This window comes from Nansenia antarctica (genome assembly GCF_963989245.1).
Source record: "Nansenia antarctica genome assembly, chromosome: 9".
In the NCBI taxonomy this organism is placed as follows: Eukaryota; Metazoa; Chordata; class Actinopteri; order Argentiniformes; family Microstomatidae; genus Nansenia; species Nansenia antarctica.
Genome location: NC_137679.1, coordinates 38,056,664 through 38,077,663, shown reverse-complemented (window position 1 = coordinate 38,077,663; position 21,000 = coordinate 38,056,664). Strand labels below are relative to the sequence as shown.

The window sequence follows — 21,000 nt, the reverse complement described above, 5'->3', positions numbered from 1 at the left end:
TTAATATGATGTTGATTTTAGCCAATGCTTTTTATTCCAGCGGGACTTTTAAGCAACCCAAATCAGCTAATACCCACAATTCCTCCAACCAATCACATTCCTCCAACCAATCCTCCAACCATCTCTGTCCACGTTGTTTGTTTGTTGAGTGTCCCATGAATGTGCTGTACCGTACAGTGCAGAGTAGTAGGTAGATTTGCATTTGCATTGTCTCTGCCCAGAGATGCTTGAAGTGACGTTCCCAGTCATGCAGCTGTGTTAGCCCCGGGGGGTTTGGGGGGGGGGGGGGGGGAGGCCCTCTTCCACAGAGATGCTTCTGGCAGATAGCCTTTTGGTTTAAAGGTCAGGTGCTACAGTAGTCGGCGTGCCTCGACACCGGCCCGTCCTGAGGCAAGGTGAGCCCGGCCCACCACCACAACCCTGCGCCTCCCCCAAACAACAAAGGAGGAGAAATCAAACCTACCAGGCCTGGCGAGTTGGCACTGTCCCCCCCCTTCTGCCAATGTCCCCGTTTTTCAGCTCAACTGTCTTGGTTATGCGTACCTAGAGGAGAGGAGAGCAGCTGTCTGGTTCTAGAGCAGCCTGTCTGGTTCTAGTCTACCTAGAGGAGAGTAGAGCAACCACTGTAGAGCGACCACTGTAATTACTGGACTTCTTTTTTTTTTTTCATCTGTGTTTACAAGGGAGTGAATTACAGCCCTGTAATAAAAGGCTTAGTCAAGCCCCTCCTCTCACTCACTCGCCTGCTCTCACTCTCCCTCTCTCTCTCCCTCTCTCTCTCCCTCTCTCTCTCTCTCTCTCTCCCTCTACAGTCGTGTTTTGAATGTTGGCTTGGCTGTCTGCCAGCCCCCCCCCCCCCTACACTCACACACACACACACACACACATACAGGGCTGCTCGCCTGCCTCCATGTTGACTGTACTGTAACGACTTGTAAAAGCTGAATGGGGTCCACGCCCTCCTGTCATTGTTGACAGCAGAAAACAGGTTGGCAGCGGAGCGGCACAGCACGATGGCGTGACCCTGTTCTCTTCCCCGGGCAGGAGAGCTGCAACACACACACACACACACACAATACATTTAGCCCAGCGCTAGCCCTACAATCTGGGTTCACCTCACTCCACCCAAAGTCTCTCATCCTCCTCAGAGAGATACGATCCTCCTCGTCAACTTGATTTAAGATCGAGATCACGAGATGCTGAATTCTTGTTTTCCGTTTGACATTTTGACGTGCCGCATAGCGCTCAAACTATAATTTCCTGGGAAGGGAGTTATTAAACGAGTTGAGTTGTCGTGCTACGACAACAAACAAGCTAGTATGGGTTGTATGGCTGCTAGCATGGTTAGCCCTCGAACAAATCCGACCACAAATTGAATAATGATTTCAGTGCGTAATCAATTGTTCCACTTATAGGCTTTTTTTCCCCAAGTTATAATATGACTGCCAATATAGCAGCGGTATATTGAACCCCGAAGGCGATGGAAACAGTTTCATATTCAAATTGAGTTATTGGCAAGCGGACGGGATTAACCCTCTCCACCTTCATCACGACTTTGGAACTGGTGGAACACGTTGCCGTGGTAACCGTGTGTCAAATCCGTCATTCAGAGCTGGTTACCACAAACGGATGTATCCTATATACTGTAGCGTTACCATACCACGCAATCCTTTACCCCTAGCGGAACGTGTTTGATAACATTGGATACCATTCCTCATTTAATTCCATGCATTACAATGAGCCCACATCTGCATAATATGTTTGATAGCGTTCTATGCATTACAATGAGCCCCCCCCCCCCCCCTCCACCGTCCTCCGATTTCTACCTCCACCAGCCTCCCCTGGCGTTCACATGTTACGAGTAGTTTTCTGTTGGCTGCCTCTGCTTGATGAACTGTTCAATGTGTTATTCTGTTAATTGCTGAAAAGCAAATGCGTTTCCACGTGATCTACAAATGGATCAACAGTAGATGGTATGGTGTTTAATGGATCATCATCCACCTCCTCTCTCTATCTATCCCCCCCTCCCTCTCTCTCTACCCCCCCCTCCCTCCCCCTCCTCATCTCTCTACCTCTATCCCTCTCTCTTTTCTCTCAGCGTGAATTGAATGTCACCAGCTAATCACGTCTCCTCTGGCCAAACCCTCGCCTCCTGCTCCACCCTACAGCAGATTGTGTGCACAGCGTGTTACGGAGACGTGCTTCCTCTCCTCCTTTTTTCTTTTTTGTTGGCTCGTAGATTTTCTCTTCAGCTGCGTTACGCTGATATGGTTCCTCTCCCCGGCGTTGGCTCTCCTCCTCCGTCTGTCTGTCCACAGATCGACGATCAGAGAATTCTGAGAAAGAAAAAAAAAGAGCCAGCCAACTTCAGTTCATTAGTCACCACCGTGGTTAATGTTTGTTGTCTCTTTCGGGCTTGCTGGTTTTATATTGACTGTCTGCTGGAAGTTGGCAGGTTTTGGAGGTCTGTCGGGTTATGTTGTGTACGTGTCTCGGCGGTCCCTGTCTGGAACTTTCTCGCCCCCCCCACCACGTCACCTGTTCACGTGATGTTGTTCTGAAATATCGGGTGTGTTCGTAAATACGCTCTGAGAGCACCGGAGTGCACACCACCGCACACGGTGCTAACCCTAACCCTTTCGAAAATTGAACAGATTTTCTGTTGAAACCAGATCAGGTTTGTTTTCCAGAGCGTATTTACAACCAACGCACCCGTCAAAACATCTGGTCCTGGTTCGTGAAGTCAGCGGCGCTAAAACAACGTCTTAGGGTGTGTTTAGGGTTCGACCCTCGTTATCTCTGGTGGCTTGTATCAGCAGGGCTGGACCTGGAAGTTGGTGACGAGTTGGCGACGAGACCCCGTCCCAAACGTAGACCATCTGCCAGGATCTGCAGGTTATTGAGAGGCGGGTTTAAATGATTTATGGAGATTTATGGTTTATCTCATGGTTTGCATCGCAGAGAAGGAGTTGAGGGGGACAGACAGTGAAGGAGTCGAGGGGGACAGACAGTGAAGGAGTAGAGGGGGACAGACAGTGAAGGAGTAGAGGGGGACAGACAGTGAAGGAGTAGAGGAGGACAGACAGTGAAGGAGTAGAGGGGGACAGACAGTGAAGGAGTAGAGGGGGACAGACAGTGAATGAGTAGAGGAGGACAGACAGACAGACAGTGAAGGAGTGGAGGACAGACAGACAGTGAAGGAGTAGAGGAGGACAGACAGTGAAGGAGTAGAGGAGGACAGACAGACAGTGAAGGAGTAGAGGGGGACAGACAGACAGTGAAGGAGTAGAGGAGGACAGACAGTGAAGGAGTAGAGGAGGACAGACAGACAGTGAAGGAGTAGAGGAGGACAGACAGTGAAGGAGTAGAGGAGGACAGACAGTGAAGGAATAGAGGAGGACAGACAGTGAAGGAGTAGAGGGGGACAGACAGACAGTGAAGGAGTAGAGGGGGACAGACAGACAGACAGTGAAGGAGTGGAGGGGGACAGACAGACAGACAGTGAAGGAGTAGAGGAGGACACAGGACAGACAGTGAAGGAGTAGAGGAGGACAGACAGTGAAGGAGTAGAGGAGGACAGACAGTGAAGGAGTAGAGGAGGACAGACAGTGAAGGAGTAGAGGGGGACAGACAGACAGTGAAGGAGTAGAGGGGGACAGACAGTGAAGGAGTAGAGGGGGACAGACAGTGAAGGAGTAGAGGGGGACAGACAGTGAAGGAGTAGAGGAGGACAGACAGTGAAGGAGTAGAGGGGGACAGACAGTGAAGGAGTAGAGGAGGACAGACAGACAGTGAAGGAGTAGAGGAGGACAGACAGACAGTGAAGGAGTAGAGGGGGACAGACAGTGAAGGAGTAGAGGGGGACAGACAGTGAAGGAGTAGAGGAGGACAGACAGACAGTGAAGGAGTAGAGGAGGACAGACAGACAGTGAAGGAGTAGAGGAGGACAGACAGTGAAGGAGTAGAGGAGGACAGACAGACAGTGAAGGAGTAGAGGAGGACAGACAGTGAAGGAGTAGAGGAGGACAGACAGACAGACAGTGAAGGAGTAGAGGAGGACAGACAGTGAAGGAGTAGAGGAGGACAGACAGTGAAGGAGTAGAGGAGGACAGACAGTGAAGGAGTAGAGGGGGACAGACAGTGAAGGAGTAGAGGAGGACAGACAGACAGTGAAGGAGTAGAGGAGGACAGACAGTGAAGGAGTAGAGGAGGACAGACAGTGAAGGAGTAGAGGGGGACAGACAGTGAAGGAGTAGAGGAGGACAGACAGTGAAGGAGTAGAGGAGGACAGACAGTGAAGGAGTAGAGGGGGACAGACAGTGAAGGAGTAGAGGAGGACAGACAGTGAAGGAGTAGAGGAGGACAGACAGTGAAGGAGTAGAGGAGGACAGACAGTGAAGGAGTAGAGGGGGACAGACAGTGAAGGAGTAGAGGAGGACAGACAGTGAAGGAGTAGAGGAGGACAGACAGACAGACAGTGAAGGAGTAGAGGAGGACAGACAGACAGTGAAGGAGTAGAGGAGGACAGACAGTGAAGGAGTAGAGGAGGACAGACAGTGAAGGAGTAGAGGAGGACAGACAGTGAAGGAGTAGAGGAGGACAGACAGTGAAGGAGTAGAGGAGGACAGACAGTGAAGGAGTAGAGGAGGACAGACAGTGAAGGAGTAGAGGAGGACAGACAGTGAAGGAGTAGAGGAGGACAGACAGACAGTGAAGGAGTAGAGGAGGACAGACAGTGAAGGAGTAGAGGGGGACAGACAGACAGACAGTGAAGGAGTAGAGGAGGACAGACAGTAAAGGAGTAGAGGAGGACAGACAGACAGTGAAGGAGTAGAGGAGGACAGACAGTGAAGGAGTAGAGGGGGACAGACAGTGAAGGAGTAGAGGAGGACAGACAGACAGTGAAGGAGTAGAGGTGGACAGACAGACAGACAGTGAAGGAGTAGAGGAGGACAGACAGTGAAGGAGTAGAGGAGGACAGACAGACAGTGAAGGAATAGAGGAGGACAGACAGACAGTGAAGGAGTAGAGGAGGACAGACAGTGAAGGAGTAGAGGGGGACAGACAGACAGTGAAGGAGTAGAGGGGGACAGACAGACAGTGAAGGAGTAGAGGAGGACAGACAGACAGTGAAGGAGTAGAGGAGGACAGACAGTGAAGGAGTAGAGGAGGACAGACAGTGAAGGAGTAGAGGAGGACAGACAGTGAAGGAGTAGAGGAGGACAGACAGACAGTGAAGGAGTCGAGGAGGACAGACAGTGAAGGAGTAGAGGGGGACAGACAGTGAAGGAGTAGAGGGGGACACAGTGAAGGAGTAGAGGAGGACAGACAGTGAAGGAGTAGAGGAGGACAGACAGACAGTGAAGGAGTAGAGGAGGACAGACAGACAGTGAAGGAGTAGAGGAGGACAGACAGACAGTGAAGGAGTAGAGGAGGACAGACAGTGAAGGAGTAGAGGAGGACAGACAGTGAAGGAGTAGAGGAGGACAGACAGTGAAGGAGTAGAGGAGGACAGACAGTGAAGGAGTAGAGGAGGACAGACAGACAGTGAAGGAGTAGAGGAGGACAGACAGTGAAGGAGTAGAGGAGGACAGACAGACAGTGAAGGAGTAGAGGAGGACAGACAGTGAAGGAGTAGAGGAGGACAGACAGACAGTGAAGGAGTAGAGGAGGACAGACAGTGAAGGAGTAGAGGAGGACAGACAGTGAAGGAGTAGAGGAGGACAGACAGACAGTGAAGGAGTAGAGGAGGACAGACAGTGAAGGAGTAGAGGAGGACAGACAGACAGTGAAGGAGTAGAGGAGGACAGACAGTGAAGGAGTAGAGGAGGACAGACAGACAGACAGTGAAGGAGTGGAGGACAGACAGACAGTGAAGGAGTAGAGGAGGACAGACAGACAGTGAAGGAGTAGAGGGGGACAGACAGACAGTGAAGGAGTAGAGGGGGACAGACAGTGAAGGAGTAGAGGAGGACAGACAGTGAAGGAGTAGAGGAGGACAGACAGTGAAGGAGTAGAGGAGGACAGACAGACAGTGAAGGAGTAGAGGAGGACAGACAGACAGTGAACGAGTGGAGGACAGACAGTGAAGGAGTCGAGGAGGACAGACAGACAGTGAAGGAGTAGAGGAGGACAGACAGTGAAGGAGTAGAGGAGGACAGACAGACAGTGAAGGAGTAGAGGAGGACAGACAGACAGTGAAGGAGTAGAGGGGGACAGACAGACAGTGAAGGAGTAGAGGAGGACAGACAGACAGTGAAGGAGTAGAGGAGGACAGACAGACAGTGAAGGAGTAGAGGGGGACAGACAGTGAAGGAGTAGAGGAGGACAGACAGTGAAGGAGTAGAGGGGGACAGACAGTGAAGGAGTAGAGGGGGACAGACAGTGAAGGAGTAGAGGGGGACAGACAGTGAAGGAGTAGAGGAGGACAGACAGTGAAGGAGTCGAGGAGGACAGACAGACAGTGAAGGAGTAGAGGAGGACAGACAGTGAAGGAGTAGAGGGGGACAGACGGTGAAGGAGTAGAGGAGGACAGACAGTGAAGGAGTAGAGGAGGACAGACAGTGAAGGAGTAGAGGAGGACAGACAGACAGTGAAGGAGTAGAGGGGGACAGACAGTGAAGGAGTAGAGGAGGACAGACAGTGAAGGAGTAGAGGAGGACAGACAGTGAAGGAGTAGAGGAGGACAGACAGTGAAGGAGTAGAGGAGGACAGACAGTGAAGGAGTAGAGGAGGACAGACAGTGAAGGAGTAGAGGAGGACAGACAGTAAAGGAGTAGAGGAGGACAGACAGTGAAGGAGTAGAGGGGGACAGACAGTGAAGGAGTAGAGGAAGACAGACAGTGAAGGAGTAGAGGAGGACAGACAGACAGTGAAGGAGTAGAGGAGGACAGACAGTGAAGGAGTAGAGGAGGACAGACAGTGAAGGAGTAGAGGGGGACAGACAGTGAAGGAGTAGAGGAGGACAGACAGTGAAGGAGTAGAGGAGGACAGACAGTGAAGGAGTAGAGGGGGACAGACAGTAAAGGAGTAGAGGAGGACAGACAGACAGTGAAGGAGTAGAGGGGGACAGACAGTAAAGGAGTAGAGGAGGACAGACAGTGAAGGAGTAGAGGGGGACAGACAGACAGTGAAGGAGTAGAGGAGGACAGACAGACAGTGAAGGAGTAGAGGAGGACAGACAGACAGTAAAGGAGTAGAGGAGGACAGACATTAAAGGAGTAGAGGAGGACAGACAGACAGTAAAGGAGTAGAGGAGGACAGACAGACAGTGAAGGAGTAGAGGAGGACAGACAGACAGTGAAGGAGTAGAGGAGGACAGACAGTGAAGGAGTCGAGGGGGACAGACAGTGAAGGAGTAGAGGAGGACAGACAGTGAAGGAGTAGAGGAGGACAGACAGTGAAGGAGTAGAGGGGGACAGACAGTGAAGGAGTCGAGGGGGACAGACAGTGAAGGAGTAGAGGAGGACAGACAGTGAAGGAGTAGAGGAGGACAGACAGTGAAGGAGTAGAGGGGGACAGACAGTGAAGGAGTAGAGGAGGACAGACAGTGAAGGAGTAGAGGAGGACAGACAGTAAAGGAGTAGAGGGGGACAGACAGACAGTGAAGGAGTAGAGGAGGACAGACAGTGAAGGAGTAGAGGACAGACAGACAGTGAAGGAGTAGAGAGGGACAGACAGTGAAGGAGTAGAGGAGGACAGACAGACAGTGAAGGAGTAGAGGACAGACAGACAGTGAAGGAGTAGAGGGGGACAGACAGTGAAGGAGTAGAGGAGGACAGACAGTGAAGGAGTAGAGGAGGACAGACAGTGAAGGAGTAGAGGAGGACAGACAGTGAAGGAGTAGAGGAGGACAGACAGACAGTGAAGGAGTAGAGGAGGACAGACAGTGAAGGAGTAGAGGAGGACAGACAGACAGTGAAGGAGTAGAGGAGGACAGACAGTGAAGGAGTAGAGGAGGACAGACAGTGAAGGAGTAGAGGAGGACAGACAGACAGTGAAGGAGTAGAGGAGGACAGACAGTAAAGGAGTAGAGGAGGACAGACAGACAGTGAAGGAGTGGAGGGGGACAGACAGACAGTGAAGGAGTAGAGGAGGACAGACAGACAGTGAAGGAGTAGAGGGGGACAGACAGTGAAGGAGTAGAGGGGGACAGACAGACAGTGAAGGAGTAGAGGAGGACAGACAGTGAAGGAGTAGAGGAGGACAGACAGTGAAGGAGTAGAGGAGGACAGACAGTGAAGGAGTAGAGGAGGACAGACAGTGAAGGAGTAGAGGAGGACAGACAGTGAAGGAGTAGAGGGGGACAGACAGTGAAGGAGTAGAGGAGGACAGACAGACAGTGAAGGAGTAGAGGGGGACAGACAGACAGTGAAGGAGTAGAGGAGGACAGACAGTGAAGGAGTAGAGGAGGACAGACGGTGAAGGAGTAGAGGGGGACAGACAGTGAAGGAGTAGAGGAGGACAGACAGACAGTGAAGGAGTAGAGGGGGACAGACAGACAGTGAAGGAGTAGAGGAGGACAGACAGTGAAGGAGTAGAGGAGGACAGACAGTGAAGGAGTAGAGGGGGACAGACAGTGAAGGAGTAGAGGAGGACAGACAGTGAAGGAGTAGAGGAGGACAGACAGACAGTGAAGGAGTAGAGGAGGACAGACAGTGAAGGAGTAGAGGGGGACAGACAGTGAAGGAGTAGAGGAGGACAGACAGACAGTGAAGGAGTAGAGGAGGACAGACAGTGAAGGAGTAGAGGGGGACAGACAGTGAAGGAGTAGAGGGGGACAGACAGTGAAGGAGTAGAGGAGGACAGACAGTGAAGGAGTAGAGGGGGACAGACAGACAGTGAAGGAGTAGAGGAGGACAGACAGACAGTGAAGGAGTAGAGGAGGACAGACAGTAAAGGAGTAGAGGGGGACAGACAGTGAAGGAGTAGAGGAGGACAGACAGACAGTGAAGGAGTAGAGGAGGACAGACAGACAGTAAAGGAGTAGAGGAGGACAGACAGACAGTGAAGGAGTAGAGGAGGACAGACAGACAGAGAAGGAGTAGAGGAGGACAGACAGACAGTGAAGGAGTAGAGGAGGACAGACAGTGAAGGAATAGAGGAGGACAGACAGTGAAGGAGTAGAGGGGGACAGACAGACAGTGAAGGAGTAGAGGAGGACAGACAGACAGTGAAGGAGTAGAGGAGGACAGACAGACAGTGAAGGAGTAGAGGAGGACAGACAGACAGTGGAGGAGTAGAGGAGGACAGACAGTGAAGGAGTAGAGGAGGACAGACAGTGAAGGAGTAGAGGAGGACAGACGGTGAAGGAGTAGAGGAGGACAGACAGTGAAGGAGTAGAGGAGGACAGACAGACAGTGAAGGAGTAGAGGAGGACAGACAGACAGTGAAGGAGTAGAGGAGGACAGACAGACAGTGAAGGAGTAGAGGAGGACAGACAGACAGACAGTGAAGGAGTGGAGGACAGACAGACAGTGAAGGAGTAGAGGAGGACAGACAGTGAAGGAGTAGAGGAGGACAGACAGACAGTGAAGGAGTAGAGGAGGACAGACAGTGAAGGAGTAGAGGAGGACAGACAGTGAAGGAGTAGAGGAGGACAGACAGTGAAGGAGTAGAGGAGGACAGACAGTGAAGGAGTAGAGGGGGACAGACAGACAGTGAAGGAGTAGAGGAGGACAGACAGACAGTGAAGGAGTAGAGGGGGACAGACAGACAGTGAAGGAGTAGAGGAGGACAGACAGACAGACAGACAGTGAAGGAGTAGAGGACAGACAGACAGTGAAGGAGTCGAGGAGGACAGACAGACAGTGAAGGAGTAGAGGAGGACAGACAGTGAAGGAGTAGAGGAGGACAGACAGTGAAGGAGTCGAGGAGGACAGACAGACAGTGAAGGAGTAGAGGGGGACAGACAGACAGTGAAGGAGTAGAGGAGGACAGACAGACAGTGAAGGAGTAGAGGAGGACAGACAGTGAAGGAGTAGAGGAGGACAGACAGTGAAGGAGTAGAGGAGGACAGACAGACAGTGAAGGAGTAGAGGGGGACAGACAGTGAAGGAGTAGAGGGGGACAGACAGTGAAGGAGTAGAGGGGGACAGACAGTGAAGGAGTAGAGGAGGACAGACAGTGAAGGAGTAGAGGGGGACAGACAGACAGTGAAGGAGTAGAGGGGGACAGACAGTGAAGGAGTAGAGGGGGACAGACAGACAGTGAAGGAGTAGAGGGGGACAGACAGACAGTGAAGGAGTAGAGGAGGACAGACAGTGAAGGAGTAGAGGAGGACAGACAGTGAAGGAGTAGAGGAGGACAGACAGTAAAGGAGTTGAGAAGGACAGACAGTAAAGGAGTAGAGGAGGACAGACAGACAGACAGACAGTGAAGGAGTAGAGGGGGACAGACAGTGAAGGAGTAGAGGGGGACAGACAGTGAAGGAGTAGAGGAGGACAGACAGTGAAGGAGTAGAGGAGGACAGACAGTGAAGGAGTAGAGGAGGACAGACAGACAGACAGACAGTGAAGGAGTAGAGGGGGACAGACAGACAGTAAAGGAGTTGAGAAGGACAGACAGTGAAGGAGTAGAGGGGGACAGACAGACAGTGAAGGAGTTGAGGAGGACAGACAGTGAAGGAGTAGAGGAGGACAGACAGACAGACAGACAGTGAAGGAGTAGAGGAGGACAGACAGACAGACAGTGAAGGAGTAGAGGAGGACAGACAGTGAAGGAGTAGAGGAGGACAGACAGTGAAGGAGTAGAGGAGGACAGACAGTGAAGGAGTAGAGGAGGACAGACAGACAGTGAAGGAGTAGAGGAGGACAGACAGACAGTGAAGGAGTAGAGGAGGACAGACAGACAGTGAAGGAGTAGAGGAGGACAGACAGACAGTGAAGGAGTAGAGGAGGACAGACAGACAGTGAAGGAGTAGAGGAGGACAGACAGACAGTGAAGGAGTAGAGGAGGACAGACAGTGAAGGAGTAGAGGGGGACAGACAGACAGTGAAGGAGTAGAGGGGGACAGACAGTGAAGGAGTAGAGGAGGACAGACAGACAGTGAAGGAGTAGAGGAGGACAGACAGTGAAGGAGTAGAGGGGGACAGACAGTGAAGGAGTAGAGGGGGACAGACAGACAGTGAAGGAGTAGAGGAGGACAGACAGTGAAGGAGTAGAGGGGGACAGACAGTGAAGGAGTAGAGGAGGACAGACAGTGAAGGAGTAGAGGAGGACAGACAGTGAAGGACTGGAAGAGAGAGAGAGAGAGAGGGAGAGCGCTGTGTCGCACCATCTTCATTAGCAGTCTTCCAACCCCCCCCCCAAAGGTGCAATTATTTTTTGCTTGGCGGGTTGGTTGTTTTGACGTGTGTTTGATACTATTCGTCTTTTCCATTCCCTGCATTTACAATGAGTCCCGTCCTCCGATTTCTGCCTCCCCCGGTGGAGGGGACTTAAAGAGTTTGGGTGTTCTTCATCTCCTGTTCTGGTGAGGACTGGGGTATAGGGGTGGGGTAAACAGTTCCCAGTCAGGGGCCTTCTTGGCTCTGGGGCGAAGCCTCCCGAACGGTCTTGTTCTCTCTCTGAAGGCGGTTTTTTCGGGCCATTGAAGCTGTTGCTCAACCGAGGCATTCAAGCGCTTGCGTGGTTGCACGATTTGGCACGAGAAATGCGACATGTCTCTATTCGACTGCACCGCCAGAAATGCCTCGCATCTGCGCTCGATCTGCACCGGAGATGTGTTGCAGCCTCTCGTGAGACGTCTGAGGGTTGGGCTAGCGGCTACCGTAGCTTAGCTTAGCAGCGCCGTATACCATCTGCTGAGACAGGGCCTGTGGATTGGACCCCTGCTGTTTGTTGAAACAAACCCCTTGTTTCTTTTTTATGAGCCTCTGCGGTGGTCATGCACCTATGTGTTTTCGGTGGTGATGGTGTCCATGAGAAGACCGTGTTATTGTCTGTGTGTCTGTGTTTGTGTGTCTGTCTCTCGGGGTCCTGGAGTCTGGTCGTGTTGGTCTGGGCAGGGAGGCAGACGCTGCGCTGTTCCCTCTCATGGGAGAGTGGAACGGGAAGCGTTTCTAACGCCGGCCACATCTGCGCTGCATTACTGCCATCCAGCCTGGAGAAGAGCCACAAATCCCCTTAACCCTTTCAGTGCCCTCAGCCAGCAGGGCTCCATCTACTACAACACAGCTTAGCAACGGTCATGAAACTGACATTTATACGGGAGAGGATGAAATACAGATCCTGTGCGTGTGTGTGTGCGTGTGTGTGTGCGTGTGTCAGAAATGTGTGTGTTTGTTTCTAAGCCTCCATTTTTGCATTTGTTATTTTAGTCAGTTAGTAGATTGAATGTTTCGAACGTATAGCGTTGCGGAGCCTCTCCTCAAGTCCACCCTTGTACTGTTTCTCTGTTCTCCAGTGTCTTTATATAAAAAAATAATTTTAAAAAGTTTCCTTCACTGCGACTGCCAATGGCCCCGGGCCTGAGCTAGATTACTCTTCCTGCTACGACTGGTGGATTGATGATTCACTTGCTTAGTCAAATGTATTGATTGTAAGTAGCTTTGGAATAAGGCAGGCGTCTGCTAAATGCCAACAATGTCTAAATGTTATGTCCAGAGAAACCAGACGGCTTCTGGCTGTCCCAAGCCCGTCAGACCAGGAGGCTTACAGAGCCAAGAGGTCAGTGCTTTTGGGATCGCCAGGCACGACAGCAATGTAGGGGAACGCCGCAGTTCACACAGCCTCTCACTGCTGTCTGGCCAACAGATTGCGATCATCTCCTGGGCCAGTTCTGGTGAAAAACAAACACAAAACAAAAAACAGAAACGTCTTCAAATCTGGAAGGTCGGCCAGGAGTCCTTTCCAGATTGAAGATGTTTTGGTTTTGTGGGAGTTTTTTTGTTTCTTTCTTTTTCTCCCCCCCCCCCCACCCTTCTTTTTTTAGAGTAAATGTGATTGTGGCTGTTTGACCTGGCAGATCTCTGTGGAGGAGTGCATGAATGTATCTCTCTCGTGGTCTCTCTCTTTCTCTCTCTCTCTCTCTGGCTGTCTTTCTGTGTGTGTGTGTGTGTGTGTGTGTGTGTGTGTGTGTGTGTGTCTCTGTCTCTCTGTCTCTCTAAGTGTCCCCCTTATTATATCGAGTGTCTTGTGCGTCCCATAGAAGGGTCCAGTGTGTGTATTTTGAGCAGACCCTCCGTAGTACACCGCTCCCCAGGGGACCATCGGTCCCGGTGGTGTCTGGGTAGAGAGGGACTTGGCTGGGCCCGGTTCCTGGGTCGGAGGCCCCGGGCCCCGGGCAGAGCCGTGGACGTCTCCCTACAGAGCACAGCTGGACCGGGTCAGCCGCTCGGGTCAGCGCCGCGGTCCCAGTCCCACGCCCTCCCACCCTCCACCCTCCCAGCCACCCACCCACCCGTCCCACCCACCCTCCTCCAGCCCTGCCTCTTCCCACACCGGCCTCTCTGGGGATGGGATCTTAAGACTGACCAACCCCGGGGATGGATTCCCTAGGAATCTCAACTCCTTGTGGGGGGATAGGATCTTAGGCATTCCTGAGCTCCCTCTGTGAGTGTGATTTTTCCGAATGCAGGATCATGTTTACGCTCTGCCGCTTAGGCGGTCCCACACATGTTCCTCACCGTTTCCTCATTCCGTTCTGTGCGTTATACAGCGAGCCCGTCCTATGGTTTCTCCCTCCGCCAGCCTCCCCTGACGATAAACAGGCCCGTCAGTGGAAACCCACCCTCTCTCGCCAGCCCAAAGTAATGGATGCCTCTGCCCCCAACAGCAGCTAAAGATAGAGGGAACGGTGGAGCATCAGATGGACACAGTCATGTTAATCTGTGTGGCTCTCTGTTTATCCCCCACCGCTGCACCCGCTTGGCCTTCAAATCGTCTGCCGGCTTTTATCAGAGTGCTGTTTTTATTTTATTTACATGGGTTTCTCCTGCTGAAAAGCCCCGGTGGGGGGGGGGGGGGGGGGAGAGAGGGAGAGAGAGTGGTTAGGAGAGAGAAAGAGGTTGTGCTAGAGGCTGAGAGGGGAGAGAGGGTGGCTGGCTGGCTGCTCCATATGGCCAGTGCTGGTAAGCCCTAATGCAGTACAGGGGAGGGGCCAAACCGCTTTACTGGGAAATGTGTAATAAAGCTGCTGTCATCTGGAGAGAGCAGGCCAGCCTCACAGCCCTGTCACTGTGGCTCCAGGGCTGTGTGTCTGTGTCTGTGTCTGTGTCTGTGTCTGTGTCTGTGTCTGTGTCTGTGTGTGTGTGTGTAAACAAACCCTTATGCCAGAAGTGCAAAAAGCCGATGACAGTTCCCCCGAGGGGGAGGAAGGTGTACAGTCACACAGTCCTCACGCCGATCGGCCCTCGCTCCTCAGTCAGCGCCGTTAAATCAGGGAGCGTTCGCTCGCTGTGGAGCTATTTACACACCTGGCTGTGGAGTCCCTGCCCCCGGAGAGGGCTTTCCCTGTTTGTTTTCCACCAGACGGACGGACGGACGGATGGATACCAGATACTACCAGATAGACAGTCTAACACACTGTGTTTACCAGACCAGATGATGGGTACAGCACACCCAGGCTGCACGTCGTCAATAGTGTCTCTCAAATACGATATGATAGGTGAAAGATAGGTGTTTTAGAGAAGGATTTTGCTTTCCCCTGCAATGCCCTGAGTTCTTTCCCATTAGTGTGGAATGGAGGAGAGGAGAGGAGAGGAGAGGAGAGGAGAGGAAGTCAGCCGTGTGCAGTGTTAGAACAGGTATTGACAGGAGGCAGGTGATACGATATGACAGGTGGGGGAGGGAGGAGGGGTGCGGCCCACTTTGTATCGCTCCCACTTCCTATATTTGTTTCCCTTTCCTCTTGATTGGCAAGTTGACAGAGTGCAGTGAACTGCCCCACCAGGAGAGACATCGCCCCCTGTAGGCGGAAGGGAGATCCAAAGGCTTGTGGTGGCACTTCCTATAGCTGCACCTTCTAGCTGCACCTCCTAGCTGCACCCCCTAGCTGCACCTCCCCTTAGGGAAGCAGACATGGTTAATGAGATGTTAACCCCTCGTACTCTGGCACGTACTCTGACACACACCTTGTCAATAACAACAGGGGGGTGTTCCACCAACGTCGCTAAAGGTAAATCCAGGCTTATTTCTGGCTTTCTCGCGAGATTAATCAGAATAAACCTGCATTTTACTTTAGCGACTTGTTGATTGAATACTCACCTGGCCAGTGGCCGTAATGTTTTGGAGAAGCAGTGATTCCCGCAGAAATGAAATATACTTTGGGGGAACGACTCGGGGTGGAAAAATTTAGAGATTTTTTTTTTGCAATTCCTGCATTCTAGTGAATTTTCATAGTAACACTGCACTTCAGACAACCTACAACTGGTGATGGTGACCCCCCAAAGTATAATTTATGGTTTTTTACGTTTTTTTTACTCACTGAGCACAAATTATACTTTGGGGGGAGCCATTATACTTTGGGGGCCCTCCAAAGTATTAACATGCTGTGGGAATCACTGGGAGAAGTGATCATGAATATCACAGAATGACTTACTAGTTTTATATATATGACAATAGAAGAGGACAACTAGATAACAACTGCTAGCGAGGCTAATCGACAACAGTTATAGCTGGCAGATTACCGTGTTCTCAGAGAAGACTTACTGGTTCAGAATGGCCACTTTTAAGGGGTACTAAAGGGGAGGTTGGGGGAAGTAGACAGGAGGAGGGACCCTCTCGTTGTCAGGCATGGCTCGTTGTAAATAAAGTACTTTTTCCTTCTTCTAGCATTGTAACTGCCAGTAGCCCCTGGTCCTAGCATAGATTGCTTTTTTCTTATGATGACTGATGAATAGACGATTCACTTACTTAGACAAATGTATTTGTTGTAAGTCGTTTTGGATAAAGGCGTCTGCTAAAAATGTCAAATGTAAAAAAGTGTGATACCCGTTCCTCATTCCGTTCCGTGCACTTTCAACGAGCCTCCGATGTCTACCTCCACCAGCCTCTCCTGTGGAATTGATTGTCATGCTTTTTGTTGCTTTTTTTTTTTTTTACTGAGACGCTCTGAATTCTCAAGATAACGGGCGTGGTACTCTGTGGTTCTGTACCACACCCATGACACTCACACAGCGGTCTGTGTCGACCCAAAGGGTCCGGTGAGGAGACAAAGCGGTCCGGACGACGTGGACATTTACTGGGCAGCAACAATACAAAATACAACGTGTTTGGTTCTGTAATTCCCCCCCAGGGGGTTCGACGCTCGGAGAGCGACGGGAAACACAAAGTGATGCTGATTTCCCACATCGCAAACCCGTCAAGCACCGATTTGCCTCTTCTGGTGTGTTCTGATGATGGACTCCGTCCGTCGTCACCTTGGTGTTTCCACCCTCACCCGCCCCCCCTCCCCCTCTCCCTCCCTCCCTCCCTCCCTCCCTCTCTCTCCATACTAACCCTAGGCCAGGGGTCTCTCTCCGGGGTGAGCCGTCTTCTAAAGGTGTCTGTGATGTTTTCTCCTCTGTCTTAAGGGAGCAGCAGCCATGGACGGAGGAGAAACGCCCTGGGTTTAGATTAATATCACAGCTCAACAGGTGACCTATGACCTCTACAGTCCCTCTCTCTCTCTCCCTCCCTCTCTCTCTTCTGTCTCCTACGCAGACTACACGACTACTCCCGGAAACCGCTCTATCACACTATATCCTCCCCTCCTTCTCGTTCCTTTTCTCTTTTTCAATCTCTCCTCTATCCTTTGTAATGCTCAGTCAATCTCCCTCTTGTTCTGTTCTCATTTGTAATAATCTGTTCATCTCTCCCTCCCTCTCTCCCTCTCTCTCTCCCTCTCTCTCTCTATGATGAGGCTTTCAGCCACAGGGTGATAGTCAGGACACAAGGCTATTGTGATCTGCTAGTATCACTGCTCTGTGGTCTCTCTCTCTCTCTCTCTCTCTCTCTCTCTCTCTCTCTCTCTCTCTCTCTCTCTCTCTCTCTCTCTCCCTCTGTCACACACCCTCGTTCTTTTTCCCATGTTAACACTAACCAGTAGTCTTCCTTCTCTCACTAACCCAGCTTCAAGACAAGTGACTGCTGCCTCTGGCGGTCTCCTTCGCTGCTGCTAACACCACGGCTCCCGATTTTTTTATTTTATCGTTCTCTCCATCTTCCTCCTTGATGTGATGATGATGATGATGATGATGTAATGTTGAGTAATAGCCTGATGTCATTGTAACATTAAATGAGAGAACTGATCCGCCTCCTGATTGTGTTAATTCTGATACATATGAGCTCTGGTGCCGGTTTATTAGACCAGGGACTGCACTGGGAGAGGAAAGAACCATTACGAAAGATGGAGAGAGGGAAATAGACAGAGAGAGAGAGAGAGAGATTCATTTCATCCTGGGGCAGGGAGGGAGGGAGGGAGGGAGAGAGAAATATTCTGTCTTGAGGGAGACAGAGAGGCTCCATCATTTGAGATGGAAAGGGGGAGAGAGAGAGAGAGAGAGACCCATCATTTGAGAGAGAGAGAGAGAGAGAGAGAGAGAGACCCATCATTTGAGAGGGAGAGAGAGAGAGAGAGACCCATCATTTGAGAGGGAGAGAAAGAGAGAGAGAGACCCATCATTTGAGAGGGAGAGAGAGAGAGAGAGACCCATCATTTGAGAGGGAGAGAGAAAGAAATGTCCTGAGAATGAAGCATAAACATAGTCATTGAAGCTTACGGAAGAGCACTTGAAAACGCCTTCAGCTGTCGCTAGCGAAAGAGGAGAGTGAGGTGTGTGTATATGTGTGTGTGTGAGAGAGTGTGAGTGTGTGAGAGAGAGAGAGAGAGAGAGAGAGAGAGTGTGTGCGTGTGTGTGTGAGAGAGAGACATACAGACAGAGAGTGTATGGTGTGTGGAAGAGAGTGTGAGTGAGTGTGGGCTCCCAGCCTGTGTGTGTGTGTGTGTGTGTGTGAGAGAGAGTGTGTGTGTGTGTGTATGCACGCACGCACAAGTGGTAGGCAGAGCAGAGCTCGGCCCTGTCCCTCGCTCTAGATGACTCACTGACCTTCTAGCCTGGAGGTGTCTTCTGCCTCTGTCCCCCGTGTCATAACTAACACCCTCTCTCCTCCTCCTCCTCCATCCTCCCCTCCTCCACAGAACCAACTCAGACTCAGCTCTGCACACAAGCGCTATGAATCCCATGGCCCAGGACCCCTTCGGCATGAACCAGCAGATGGGCCGAGGGCCCCCCCAGCGCAACGGTGAGCACACACACACACACTCACACACACACACACATACACTTTCTCTCTTTCTTGCACAGTGCTCTTGTACTGGGTTTGTGATCCATCCACCATGTGTCCATCCATCTAGCCATCCCTCCATCTATCCATCTATCCATCCCTCCATGCATTCCTTAATGTATCCCACCAACCCCCCCCCCCCCCCTCCATCCATCCATCCATCCCTCCCTCCCATCCAGGAGGTATCCCGCCCAATTGATTCTAATGTCTAATAATATATGCCATTTAGCTGACGCTTTTATCCAAAGCGACTTACATTTCAGTGAGTGCATACATTTCAGTATATATGGTCCCAGCGGGAATCGAACCCACAACCTAAGTGTTGTTAGCGCCATGCTCTACCACAGAGCCAACTGAGCCACAGAGGACCACATTCTCTGGATGGACTCTGAATTATCGCTTGATCAGCCGTTAATAACGCAACCATCAACGAATTGACTACCAACAACTCAGGTCGTGAACAATCCAATTTAGCCTTTGCACTACTGCTGGTTGCACACCCCTGGTCAATGTGATCACTCTGTACCCTTTGCACTACTGCTGTTTACAATACTACCTTTGCACATGCCGTATTATTGCACATACCTCTTTGATATAGCCTCTTTTATACATCTGTACATTACATAGTATACATAAGCTACCTTAATACATACATAGCTCATAACTGTATACCTCTAAACTACCGTACATGCCATAGTGTACCTATCACTAACATTGTCATGTTTTATTTCATGTTCCTATATCACTATATCACTATTTGCACTTCTGGTTAGATGCTAAATTGCATTTCATTGTCTGGTACTTACTGGTACTCTGCGATGACAGTAACGTTGAATCTAATCTAATCTAATCCCTAGTCCTGCTTAAAATTGCATTCCCGTGAGTTTGAAGGGCTAAAAGCCCATCCTGTTTGCCATGGCTTTCGTCCTGAAGCCCGACAGCGTCTTTCTAGTAGGCCCTGACTGTGTCTGCCCTGGCTGTGTCTGCTCTGAGGCTTCAGACTCGGTGCTTAAGGCAACAAAATACCTGTACAGAGTTTCATATTATGGTATTGACATAATCTGCGAGGCTCTGATAGACACACACACACCCTCCAAAGCCAACAACAGAGTCTGCTTTATTGAAGTGAACGTCAGCGCTGTTTGACTCACGGTGTGACAGGACTATGATGTGTGTGACTAGACATGATCAACCTGGCACAGGCGTTGCGGAAAGGTATGAAAATATGCACCGCTGTGTATGTACACTGTCAAATTAATTGCTCATTAAAATACCTGAGAAGTGAGCGTTGTTTGGGGCTTGTATAGGCCTTGTTCCTTTTCCTCCTCCATTTGTCTTGTCTCCATCTCTCCCTACCCTCCCCTCTCTCTCTCTCTCTCTCTCTCTCTCTCTCTGTCTCCCCCTCTATCTGTCTTGCTCTGCCTCCCCCCCCCCCCCCTTTTTCTCTGCTGCCATCATAACCGAGGGAGTGTTGTGTGGACGTAAAGCAGCGGCCATGTTGTTTACCAGACGTGCGAGCATGAGAGGGCGTGGGTGGAGGTGTAGGGCTGCTCTGTAGTGGATTACTACTCTCTTTGTTTAGCCAACAAGTTTAAACAGGATATTGGCCAAAGATCCGGGCCAAGCGTGAGTTTCAAATACAAACAGAACCCAACGCGGCGGCGGCGGCGTACACTTACACGGCCCAGAGCACTTTGTTTCTGCAGTGTTGCAGTTTGTTTCGCCTTAACGCCGCATTAAGAGGGGCCCTCGCCAAGCGCCCGTGCCCCGTACGTGCGTCTAAACAGACGAGACATTTCTTCTGATTTATGATTGACGGCGGGGGAGGGGTTACGACCTTGTGATTGCCGGTAGTTGGCAGTTGGCAGTCGCCAGTGCCAGGCGTTCAGACCTGTAAGACAAGAGCTGCAGTCCGATTGAGCGGAACCAGATGCACAGCAAGTAGCGACAGGCTTACGGACTGTGGGGTTGGTATAGGTGTCGTACATGTATCCAGGATGGCTAGAGACCGAGATGTGGCGAGGCCGAGGGTAGTTTTTTTTATCTTAGGGTAGGGGTTAAGGTTAGGGCCAGGGTAGGGGTTAAGGTTAGGGTGAAGGTTAGGGCCAGGGTAGGGGTTAAGGTTAGGGTGAAGGTTCGGGCCAGGGTAGGGGTTAAGGTTAGGTGAAGGTTAGGGCCAGGGTAGGGGTTAAGGTTAGGTGAAGGTTAGGGCCAGGGTAGGGGTTAAGGTTAGGTGAATGAAGGCTAGGGCCAGGGTAGGGGTTAAGGTTAGGTTAAAGAGTAGAGTACACTTAAGATCCCACTTGTCACAAGGTGCAAGGTAAGTCTGGGGATGAGCTGGGATGCGGAGCGCCTCTCTGCTGCCCCTACAGGTGAGGGGAGGGCGATGCAGCCTAGTGTACGGCACAGCCCAGGGACTCGTTGACACCTGTCAGGGTTAAGTGAGAGCTTGGTGAGGTGCTAAGCCCCGTCTGATTAAACCAGGGTGTCCGAGCATCCGGCCCCATCTACACAGGAATGATGACCATGGTGAGGGCTCCCCTTCTCTCTCCCCCTCTCTTTCTTTCTTTCCCTCTCTCTCTGGCGGTGGGTGGGGGGGGAGGGGCAGTCCTCAATGACTAGTCTAGTCTACTGGTTAACATATCCTTGCCTGGCTCGTAACTGTTTTTTATTTGTATTTAACTTTTATTTATCCAGGCTACAGAGACAACGCATCTCTTTTTAGATGTTGTA

At 51.2% G+C, this 21,000-nt stretch overlaps 1 protein-coding gene across 1 annotated transcript in view; it reads left to right on the top strand.

Moving 5' to 3' along the window:
* The window catches only part of crtc3 (CREB regulated transcription coactivator 3), a gene marked incomplete at both ends in the record, with an annotated part of 40,244 nt that overhangs the window by 14,122 nt on the left and 5,122 nt on the right, over positions 1-21,000 (top strand). Inside the window, 2 exons of the mRNA XM_080539745.1 lie at positions 16,515-16,577; positions 18,122-18,225. Coding sequence (XP_080395871.1) covers positions 16,515-16,577; positions 18,122-18,225 — 167 coding nt within the window. The remainder of the gene's footprint in view (positions 1-16,514; positions 16,578-18,121; positions 18,226-21,000) is intronic.